The 12297-nt window shown below is 47.6% G+C and overlaps 1 protein-coding gene and 1 gene segment (V, D, J or C); one reads left to right on the forward strand and one right to left on the reverse strand.

Annotated features, from left to right (window-relative positions):
* The window catches only part of LOC308497940 (immunoglobulin heavy constant mu-like), a 97093-nt gene that overhangs the window by 43330 nt on the left and 41466 nt on the right, over positions 1–12297 (reverse strand).
* On the forward strand, positions 7668–9866 carry LOC308497510 (disintegrin and metalloproteinase domain-containing protein 21-like; the record flags this gene model as incomplete). The annotated part of the gene is made up of 1 exon (XM_081048287.1): positions 7668–9866. One exon carries the CDS (start codon positions 7668–7670, stop codon positions 9864–9866), a length of 2199 nt encoding a protein of 732 aa, XP_080904413.1.

Genomic DNA, 12297 nt, shown 5'->3' on the forward strand with positions numbered 1-12297 from the left:
ATTTCCCAAAGACTTTGCCTAGATTTTCCTTCTAGATTTTAGGCAGCTTGTTGTATGTCGGGACCATATCTGCCCCAGACATCTGCAGGTCATTGGTTGTCTTGCAGTGTTTTCAAGTAATACCTGCTCCTTTTAGGACCTGCATTTGAGTTAGGTGAAACAGATATGAACTCTTGAGTGTCAATCCTTCCAGTAGCCCCAGGCAGGTTAGAACGTACAGATACAATGATCTTTGAATGTGGTCTGCTCTTTTCCTTCTGGAACCAGGACCAGGGTCCCGCGCTGGGAACATGGCCCACTCCCACTTCACAACAGCTGTAATGCTGGGAAGGTGGTGACGTGCGGGCAAGTGAAAATACCACAAAGCTTTACTTCTGTTTTCAAGTAGCATTTACTTGATTCAGTGTTCCCTTAGTTGCTGCAAACCTTTGACTCTTTCCCAGTGCCTGACAACGTCGTTTCTGATATTTTCTGTTTGTTTCTTGATGTTTTTGTGGGGAAACAAGGGCTTGGTGCTGTCTACTCCACAATTTTGCTTCTGTTACTTTTCAGTGACTCACTTCAAACAAATGGAGAATGAAAAAGAAACATAGTAACAGCACTAGAAGTCTACCAACTACAGAGAAAACGGAAGGTGGGTGGCAGTTTATACCTTAGGCCAGCAGAGATGAAAATAAGGGCCCAGACTGAATCAGTTACTTTGGTAAAATGAGCTTGTGTTTTAGGAAAAACAAGATTTCTGTTATCTGGGAGATCACAGGACACACACATCAAGAAGAGATGATTTATCTACAGGGTTAATAGATGTGTCACGGGGTCCCTGCTCAGCATCTGACCCCAGATACCCACCTCCCCGGCTTGCTAGTGACTCTGGGGACTCTAGTTTAAGAGAAACACACAGATTAGTGGTTTTGGGGGACTGAGAAAAGGAAATGTGGAGCTGGTTTTTAATGGGTTTCTTTATGATATAGTCAAAATATTTTGGAACTAGATAGAAGTGATGGTTGCACAACATAATGGTTACGCTAAATGCCACTGAATTGTATACTCTGTGGACGAAAAAGGGGTATGTACAAGGTCAGTGGCCAAAAATACCCTCACAGAGTGGTCTGATTATAAATTCCTAACTGGGCAGGTCGTGGTGGGTCGTCACACCCAGACCTGTAACTTTTTTACTAAAAGGTTTGTCTTTGCCTTAAGCAGCCCTGTCACCGTTTCTGTGCGTTTGGGTTCACACACTTTTGAAGAATCTCTTTTCCAGATCACCTTGGAAGCATGACCACCCTCAAGAGGGCACTTAATCTTGTGAACTATCCTGTAATCTAATCCCAGCTTGCTTTCTCCCATCTTCAAGTAAGCTTACTTATGTTCTCTCAATTCCAAGTGCATAAAAGAGACTGCAAATTGTTATTCTCCAGAGCATGTGAAATCTTACTCCCCAGCATATGAGTATGCCATCAGTTTGGCTCAAATAAATTCTTATAAAAAATTCTTCATAAATTGGGATGTTCTTATGTTGACAACTTCAAAGAGGTTAATTTTATGTTGTGAATTTTTCATCAATTAAAATCAAAGAACATGCAAAAACTTCACAGGTGGAAGGAGGCATAGATGGAAAAGCCTCCTTTCTAAAAAAACAGTCAGTGACAATGCTAAAGCAAACTTAGTTTTTCTCCAACACATGGAAACTCTTTAAAAGTTATCCTTGTGGCAAATTTTTAGTAATCTCTACACATGGCAGAGAAACATATAATAACTCATGTTCTAAATAAAGAAAAAACAATATGTTGGTGTAAAGAATGAGCAAACCTGTAGATAATTTTTTATGAGTTTATTTGAACCAAGCTGATGACAGTTGCTAGGAAGCAAAATCTCAAATGCTCTGGAGAACGACAGTTTACAGTTTCTTTTTATACATTTGGAATTGTGGAGGGTACACAAGGAGGATGACATGAAGGTTGGGGAGAGCAAGGCAGCGATTGGATTGCAAGATAGTTAACGAGACTATGTGCTCTCTTACAGATGGTCATGCCTTTGAGGGGTATGACTTCTGGCATTTCAAAGGTGTGTGAACCTGAGAGCACAAGAACAGTGGACAGGGCTGCTTAAGGCAAAGGCAAACCTCCTACTGAAGGAGTTACAGGTCTGCTGTGACGACCCACCATGGCCTGCCCGGTTATGAACATATGATCAGCTCACCCTGTGAGGTCACCTTTAGTCGCTGAATTTTGTCAGATCTATTATGGAGCCCCTTTTTCATTTACAAACACAGTCCCTAAAATTAGGTATAAAAAGGGGGCATTCTGTCAGCTCTTTTGCTAGCTAATTTAAAACTAATTTAAGACTGAGCAGGAAATTTATCTTTGCTTAACTCTGCACCTGCTCCTGGTCTGGGCCCTGTGCTAGAGGTCCCGAGCGTCCCCTGGTGTCCTCAGTGCCCCCTGCAGCCCAGCTCCCCTGTCCCCTGCAGGGAGGTCTGTGTCTGGCCTCACACTGACTTCCCCTCACTGTGTCCCTCGCACAGTAATACACGGCCGTGTCCTCGGTGGTCACAGAGCTCAGCTGCAGGGAGAAGTGGTTCTTGGACGTGTCTCTGGAGATGGAGGTGCGGCTCTTGAGGGATGGGCTGTAGTATGTGCTCCCACCAGAACTAATGCGCCCGATCCACTCCAGTCCCTTCCCCGGGGGCTGCCGGATCCAGTTCCAGTCATAACCACTGGTGATGGTGTAACCAGAGACAGCGCAGGTGAGGGACAGGGTCTGCGAGGGCTTCACCAGTCCTGGGCCCGACTCCTGCAGCTGCACCTGGGACAGGACACCTGGGGACAAAAGAAAACTGGTGTGTTACCACCAGACACCACAGGCCCATACTGAAATTTTTGCAAGACTCACAAGGAGGTCCAGCCACCAGGCAGAGGACAAACACACCAATCTCGTGTTGTTTTTTAGGACAGGCATGATATTCTCACAGGCCTGCCCTACTGGTGGTGTCACTGGAAGGGAAGTTGCATTTGGTTCACACTTGTGTCTTTAAGAGGGGGCTGGGCAGCCACCGCTGTGACTCAGGTAGAAGCTTCTCTCCCCCATGTCCTGGGCTCCTGTTGGCTTTTCCCCAGTGGAAACAGATTGGGCAGCATTTTGGGGAGCAAACAATGACGGGTGGGAGGGTGGAGAAGCAGAAACAGTGAACGCAGTTAGAACTCTCCAGGGGAGGAGTGGCTTTAGGAAACCCTTGGTTTTCTTCACTTTGTGAGGCGCTTATTAAGGAACGGGGAGTTGAGTCAAAGCCACAGACATCCAACCCCAATTCAACACACAGAGAGATAATCTCTGGCCCAACTGCTAATATGCTGGGCCTAAAAACTTAGCATGTAATTAATCAGGTATGCTGTTGCTGCTGTCCCCACCCCCGCACCCCTGCTTTAGCAAAATGGCAGGCGCACAAGCTACAAAAGTATTCCATATTTCACCTTTTTGCTAGTTTTTGGTTTATGTTTGGCTTTTAAACCTGTCTGTTTGTGATTTACCTATTTACCGTTTTACCTTTACCCCTTTCTGCCACCCCCACCTCTGGCAATCATCAATCTGATCTCTGTATCTATGAGCTTTTTCTTTTTAATTTGTATTTTTGGATTCCACATATAAGTGAAACCATATGGTGTTTGTCTTTTCTGTCTGACTTACTTCACTTAGCACGATGTCCACGAGGTCCATCCACGTTGTCACAAATGGCACGATTTACTTTCTTATGGCCGAGTGATATTCCATTGCACATCTGCACCACCTCTTCTTTATCCATCACCCATTGATGGGCACCCAGGTGGCTCCCATGCTGTGGCTATTGTCAACAGGGCTGCAGTGAACAGGGGCGTGCAGGGATCTTTTAGGTTAGTGCGTTCATTTTCTTTCAAAACTTGGACTTCCAAAGCCTTTCTCATTCATGGCGACTGACTGAGACAATGTTATCCAGGAGCCAGGCGCACAGCCCAGGGCGGCGGGAGCAGGGCCCTGGGTCACTGCAGGGTCACAGCTGGGACTGCGGTCTGTGCACCTGCATACCAGGTGGGGGGACGAGACCTTTCCTGGGTCCCTCGGCGAAGGCTGCTGGATCTCACAGCTCTGAAAAAGGCACATTTGTCTGTGGATGGGTGCCAGTTTTTTTGTTGGGGTGGGGCCATCTTATACTGTTGATGTCACCCCTCTACCACACTTCTAATTCTTTTGGTTTGAAAGATAAAAACATAAAATGTGATTGTAAGTCAGTATTAATGGGTACACAATAAATATATAAAGATGTGATTTTTGAGTGTGTGGAGCTTTTAAGGAGTAGAGTTTTTATGGAATTGAATTTAAGTAGCTATCAGTTGATAAAAATATTATGACTTGGGCATTTTACGCAATCCCCAGAGTAACCACAAAGAAAATATCTAAGGAACCTATGCAAAGAGAATTGAGAAGGGAATAAAAATGTGTCACTACAAAATTTCAACTAATCACAAAGGAAGACATTAAGGTAGGGAGTGAGGTACAAAAACTAGCAGACACACAGAAAACAACAAACAGATCTTATTTTAGGCGTTCTTGTCGCAACAAAAGAGGCCACTGCTCATTTCCATCCAAAATTATGTTGCAGTCTTTGAGGTTTTCTATATACAAGTTCATGCCATTAGTTAACCAGGAGAGTTTCACTTTTTCCTTTCCAACTTGAATGCCTTTTATTTCTTTTTCTTGCCTGATTGTTGGATATGGAACTCCAGAGCTATGTTGGATAGCAGTGGTGAGAGTGGACACCTTGTTTTGTTCCTGATCTTTCAGCTTGGAGTTTGATGTCAGCTGTGGGTTTCTCTTATCTCCCCTTTACTATGTTGAGATGTGTCCCGTTTGTCAAGAGGTCTTGTCATGAAAGAATCTTGAATTTTGTCAAATGCCATTTCTGCATCTGTTGAGATGGTCATGTGATTTTTGCCTTTCATTTTATTAAAGTGGTGTTTTACACTTACTGACGGGCAAATGTTGAACCCTGGCTTCACCCCAGGGATGAATCCCACTGGGTCATGGTGTATAATCCTTTTTCTATGTTGTTAAACTCAGTTTGCTGGTGCTTTGTTGAAGATTTTTGCATCTGCATTTTTTTTAAAAATTAAATTTATTGGGGTGACAATTGTTAGTAAAGTTACATAGATTTCAGGTGTACAATTCTGTATTACATCATCTATAAATCCCATTGTGTGTTCACCACCCAGAGTCAGTTCTCCTTCCATCACCATATATTTGATCCCCCTTACCCTCATCTCCCACCCCACACCCTCCTTACCCTCTGGTAACCACTAAATTACTGTCTGTGTCTATGAGTTTTTGTTTCTCATTTGTCTTGTTATTTTGTTGTTTCTGGTTTATATACCACATATCAGTGAAATCATGGGGTTCTCTGCTTTTGCTGTCTGACTTATTTCACTTAGCATGCATCTTCATTTTTGCATTAAGGATATTGGTCTGTAGTTCTATTTTCTTGGAGTATCCTTACCTGGTTTTGGTATTGGGTTAATGCTGCATTGTAAAATAAGTATGGGAATGTTCTTTCTCACTGACCACTTGAGCGACCCTGCTTTTCCATCCCCCACCCTATTCCTACTCTTTTGCTTCAAATTTGCCAATAAAGAGTGACCCCCTTGAAACCCTAGCTACCCGACCCTGGGACTCTAAGGAAGGCAGAGCCCCAGGTTCACCCTCCTCCCACCCCCTATGTGGCCCTGGGGTGTGCCATGTACCCTCATTTGCACTGTGAGTTAAACCTTGTTTTTCAAAGTCCTTGAAGGTTGTTGCTGAGGTGTGTTCTGCAGTCATAGTAAAAGCCACCAAGGCTGGTGCAGCCTCAACACTGGCCCCTGGGGGATGATGGGACTGTCCTTCGGGCTCACTAACTGGAATGCGAGGAATTGGTGGGTGAGTGACTCAGGCATTCCTAGCCAAGAACATCCCAGCTCTAGGCTGGGACCCATACAACATCCTCTATATTGTCTGTAGTTTTACAGGGTTGGAAGGCTGACATTATTGATCCAGTCTCAAAATATGTCACTTCACTTTGGTGGTCTGGATGGAACGTTCTTATGTTTGTGGCCACTCTTAAGGAGCGCACTATCAAGCAGAAAACCAAGCTCAAATTCAATATTGACTGTTGGATTTGTGTTAGTGGCCACATGCTTCTTGGAGGGGCCCACTGCTGACATTCCTACTGGCACTTGGTGCCGGCCCCGGGGAGGGTCCCAGACCAGTGGCAATGGCAGTTCCTTTGATTGTTGAGAACTCCTTTGGAACTGCATTTCTGAGGGACACAGATGCTTCTCAGTGCAGACAAAGTTCTGTTGCAGAAGCTGTTACTACTGGAATTTCCAGGAACATGGGGGGTACTAGATCTCACAGGACCAGCATCGTGCGTCCCATGGACTGTGTTCATTCCGCCCAAATAGCCAGACCCCAGAGCTCAGAGACTGGTGGGACGCCTGGGCAGACGAGTGTGCTGGCACCCCGCAGCCTCCGTGCTGCACATCTCCTGCTCTACGGGCATGAAGTGGGGGAGTGCTTATCTCTTCTACAGTGTCCCAGAGGAAACAGCACATCTATTTAGATGTTAATAGTTGAACCCAAAAGTGGTACAATAGGGAAGGAACGTGGACCAGCCAGACATTAGGAGACAAAAAGAAATGGCACAACCACTGAAACATATCAGTGATCACATTCTGTTTAAATCGAGTGCTATACATTATTTTAAAAATTGGAAATAAAATTGTTGCTTCTTATCACGACCTGTTAATGACTTTCCCGTCCTCTCACTGAGCAACTACAGAATTGGATGAAAATCTGTGAAATATTTGTTCTCTCACAGTGGGCACCAGCCGAGGCACTCTTGTGTCTTCAGCTGAGTGCTGACACATGCCAATGAGGAAATTACTGAATGCCAGAAAAGAGCCACACAAAAGGATGTGAGGGAACAAACTTTGGGGTTCACATTGATCAGGAAAGGATTTATGTCGTCACCACCTGGGGTAAGAAAAAATAAAACCTCGTAGTTCAGGACGTATCTCAGTACTGGGAAACGTTTTTCTCAGTAAACCCAAATAAAGCTTCAAAGCAAAACCCAGAAAAATTACGTGGTTTGCAAATTCCTTGGCTGCAAACCAGAATAAGACATGTATAGTTTAGAATTAAAAAGAATTCAACACATATGAAGGTGAAAATAAGAAAGCCCAGCTTCATCTGCCAAACAAGTCTACACAACAAGGGAAACAGAGATTCGGGAGTAGGAAGGTGATAGAATTGGTGGAAAAGTCAATTGTGTGGTGATTATATGTCATATATTGAAATACGTAGCTAGAGGAAAGATTGAATGTGTTGAATGGAGACATGTGTCTGCTTCCTTCTCTTTTTTATTTCCATGTTAGCATTTGTACACATGGCGCCCCCACTTCTCCCACTTCACCCCCAGCTGAATTACTGGCCAGGCCCACCCACTGCCACGCCCTGTAACTGTTACCTAATTCCCTCAGGTGACCCACTCAGAGTAGCGTACAGGAAGCCTGTTTTCTGCCAGTGCCTTGTTGGGAGGAAGATGGTCCAGACCTGAGGACCCTCCCTTTCATTCTCGCTGACAGATGTCCCCGAGCAGGGGCATGCAGCGAGCAGAAGGCCACGTCACCCTGAGGACGCCCCTCCTGCTGCTTGGGCTCTGGGTGGCAGTGTCTGCAGTCCAGTGTTCTCAAGGTCGTCCCTCATGGCGCTACATCTCCTCCGAGGTGGTGATTCCCAGGAAGGACATGCACCGCGGCAGAGGCGTCCCCAGGCCGGGCTGGCTTTCCTACAGCTTGCGCTTTGGGGGCCAGAGGCACGTCCTCCACATGCGGCGTAAGAAACTGTTCTGGCCCAGACATCTGCTGCTGCTGACTCAGGATGACCAAGGAGCCTTGCAGATTGATGACCCCTTTGTCCCTCTGGACTGTTACTACCTCGGTTACCTGGAGAACGTTCCTTTTTCCATGGTCACCATGGACACGTGCTGTGGGGGCCTGGAGGGCATTATGAAGTTGGATGACCTCGCCTATGAAATCAAACCCCTCAAGGATTCCCAAAGGTTTGAACATGTTGTCTCTCAGATAGTGGCAGACACCAACGCAACAGGACCCACGTACAGACTGGGACTCCAGGAAGACAAGGAGCCCGTGTTCTCCCAGGCAAACGCCAGCGCAGCCTCCAGGATCAGCAGCAAAGTCTACGCGTCCCACAGGGCAAACATGAAGGGCTGTATCATCGCCGCAAATTCAATTTACACTCTGTTCCAAAACCTGTCACAGTGTGCCCACTACCTGAGGAGTGTGGGCAGTTTGTTTAACACCATGTACAAAAGTCTCGACATAAGGTACTACATCGGCATCATGGTCATTTATCACGACCAAGAGCCCACCAGCATGAGCTCCTACCACGTGCCGCGGAGCCCGTATTTTAAGTATTACGAGCGCGTCATTTACCAACCTCTTCGTCCGCACTCAGCCTTAGTTATGATCAGACCTGGGCCGCACGAACTGAATTTTTCTCCAGTCTTACACAGTATATGTGGCAATCAAAATCTTGTCATGCTGGGTCATCTGGGCAGACATTACTTATTGTTAGCTATTATAGGAGCACAGCAGATCGGGAGAACTATCGGTCTGCATTACGACGCAGACACTTGTGTTTGCCAGAGAAGGACCACCTGCATCATGAGCAGGTACCCTGTGCTGACAGATGTCTTCAGTAACTGCTCCTTCTTACACTTGCAAAACGTCCTTGGGGGCTCCTCATCATGCATGTACATGACTGACATCGTGTATACAAACAGGACCATTACAGTTGCTCAGTGTGGAGACTACGTCGTGGACCAAAACGAGCAGTGTGACTGCGGCTCCTTCAAGCACTGTTATAGCAACGCGTGCTGTAACAGCGACTGCAGTCTGACAGCTGAGAGCGCCTGTGATGCCGGCCGATGCTGCACGAATTGCACCTACTCCCCCGCCGGGACGCTGTGCAGACCCATCCAGAATGTCTGTGATCTGCCCGAGTACTGCCTGGGGAGCACCTTCACGTGCCCTGAAAATGTCTATCTGCAAGACGGGACCCCATGCACGGAAGAGGGCTACTGCTATCAAGGCAACTGCACCGACCGCACCATGCATTGCCGAGAGATCTTTGGAGAAGGGGCACTGAAGGGTCCAGATGTCTGCTATTATGTAAACAGAAAAGGCCACCGATTCGGACACTGTAGGAAAGACGCAGTGGCTTTCAAACCCGAGCCTTGCAGTGAAGAAGACATTACGTGTGGACGACTGCAGTGTACCAATGTCACTCATCTGCCCCGGTTGCAGGAACACGTTGGATTCCATCAGTCTCTGATATCAGGGGTCTTGTGTTTTGGGGTGGACTTGCACCGTGGGACAGAGACAACTGACATCGGGCGTGTGAGAACTGGTACCCCCTGTGGCTTTGGGAAATTCTGTCTTAATACGTACTGCAATGGCACTATGGCTGCAATAATATATGACTGTGAGCCTTCAAAATGCAATCGCAGAGGAGTTTGCAACAATCAAAACAACTGCCATTGCCATGTAGGCTGGGAACCTCCAGAGTGCACACAGAAGGGTGCCGGCGGGAGTGTCAACAGTGGGCCCCCTCCAAGAAGACTGCGGTCGGTATCGCAAAATATTGAATTAGTGGTGTATTTCAGAGTGGTCATTGGTCGCATGTATGCCTTCGTAGCTGCAATCCTCTTTGGAGTGGCCACAAATGTGAGAACTATCAAGAGCAATGTAGTCACAGCAGAGACGGCGGGAACGAAATAACAAACGAGCTTCCCGACCCCTGTACAACTATAGGCAACACAGACGAAACATCTGTGGAAGAATCAGAAACTACGTGGCAGAGCTCAAATCCACATTTCTAGAACTCTGCAGTGGACACAGGGGTCTGGCCACACATCATGAGCCAAAGGTGTCGGTGGTCTCACACCAGCTCTGTTTCATGAGTCGCTGACTGGTGCTCTGAAATAAATCTTGAAAATCACACGTTGGTGTTCTCTACATTTTTTGTAAGCCTTTGAGAGCCTAACTGAGCCTGAGACTCTGGCCTGGAGAGGAGACCTGAGTCAGCAGCTGGGTCTTGACCTGTGTGGTTTCTTGTCCCAGACAGAATTCATCAATGTTGACTCAGGTTCCTTTAGGGACCAATTCATGACATTTCTCTGCAGCAGTGCTCTCGAGCACTGAGGTTTTCTTCATTCTCTAGGCCATCTACCCCTAAACCCAGACTGGCTTCAGGGCAATGGCAGTGCTGGGGCTGTCTCCCGTGGTGGCTGTGGGCTGTGGGCTGTGGACCCTGAGGGATGAGGGTCCATGTTTTGCCAAGTGCAGCCTGTGTCACCCTGGAGAGCAAACGTCCCTGTGTGGAAGGCCGAATGCTGTGTTCAGTGACACGGAATCAGAAAATCAGGTAGACGTGGCGATCTGTGACGCTGGCCTTCAGAGGGAGCCCTACAGATGTTAATTCCTGTCTTCCTGTTGCCTCTACATTTCCCAGGACTGAAGAGTGAATGTAAGCTGCATGACGGCGAATAACAGACGGTCTTCACGTCAGGTGGGTGGGGCTGGAAAGCCCGTCTCCTCTGTATCTAAATAGTTTTCAATGAACTATTATTTTATAATGCAAGTAACATTACTAAAGATAAAATGTATACGTAAAAATAAATTTTTGATTTATAAATTAACTTTTAAAGTTGTATATGCCTTCGTGCAACACAGGTATGTCACGTGGAATTTAAAAGCCGAAGCTCCCACAAACCCAAGGAGTTCCACTTCCCATGTCACCCACAGAAAACCACTTTTAGTAGAGGTCTCTCTTTTGTTTTCCAGTAGGTGGTGCTGAAGCACAAGTTTTTAATTTTCCCTTAGCTGCACTGCGGTGGCTTCTGGGTTCTCCAGGTTCCCCAGGAAGTGGGCGTCTCCTCTACAGCCCAGTCGCCTGGGTCCCAGGGCACAACTCCCGTGGTTGGAAAGGGAGGGCTGTGGGTGTCCTATGTGTCCCTGGCACCACCACCGTGTAGCCAGAAGCTGCCAAAGGGCTGCCGTTAGTTGGCTCAGCTGCTACTACTGGGATGCGCTTTTCTGGGTAGGGGTGGACAGGTCACACCTCCCTGGTTCGCTCTTCCTCGTGGGTTTAGCTACAGTGAGGTTGCAAAGTTTTCTCCCCGCCCCCACTCCGTTTCAAGCCGTTGTTTCTCAGTCTAGTTATGTAGGACACAGCCCCCTGGCCCATGCTGGTGTTATGGGCCTTGTGCTCCCCCGGCTCAGGCCTTCGGTCACCGGTCGGTCGGCCGCTCACAACAGCTCACGGCAGCTCTCGGCGGCTGCCAGCCACTCACACTGGCCACCGGCTGCTCATGGCAGCACATGGTAGCTCACGCCACCCTCCAGCTGCTCACGGCAGCCCAGCTCCAGGGAGAACTGTTGTTCACAATCTTAGCTGTAGAGGACACACCTCACTGGCTCATGTGGGAATCGAACCTGTGACCTCGGAAATAGGAGCACGGAGCTCCAACCAACTGAGCCACCAGCCAGGCCCCAGTTTTTTTCGCCCCCTCCAGCCCTTTTGCTATCTGCTGAGGATTTTGCTGCCTTCTTGGCCACATGGGGGATAAAGTGGGTGGGTTCCCTGTTGGCAGAATCCTGTGTTTGATTCTGGCAGTCTTTAGAGCGCTCTGAGTATTTTGCACCTGACTCTGTGCCCAGCCTCAGTGTGTGCCGGCCATCTCGGCCTGACTCCTGTTTCTGCCCCTGCAGTCTGGTTCTCCCCGTGGGGGCTGCACCCCGGGAGTTGTCACATCTTCTGCGGCCACAGCAATCGCCCAGCTGCACATGGTTTCTGTCTCTGTCTGCTCCCTCCCTGTCCGGTCTCACTTGGTTCAAATGTGGCCACCTTCAGATGTCTCTACGGGATCTCTCAGATATATCTGTGTGTTGAGCAGGGAATCCATTGTTGAATTATAACTGTCCAACGTGTTGTAACTTCAAGGGGAAAGACTTGGAGGTCTTCTCATGCTGCCAAGCTGCTGACGTCATCAGAGGAGGTACTTTATAAAGATGCCCCAAGTAGTCTCCGGGCCTCACATGCAAATAAGGTTGTTTTGCTACCCAGTGCAGAGCCTGTGCACAAGCTGCTGGGACAAGGAGTATCCCTCCTCCATCAGAGCCCCTTCACCTTCGATTTCAGCCAAATTAC

Source organism: Rhinolophus hipposideros (assembly GCF_964194185.1).
Source record: "Rhinolophus hipposideros genome assembly, chromosome: 5".
Lineage (NCBI taxonomy): Eukaryota > Metazoa > Chordata > Mammalia > Chiroptera > Rhinolophidae > Rhinolophus > Rhinolophus hipposideros.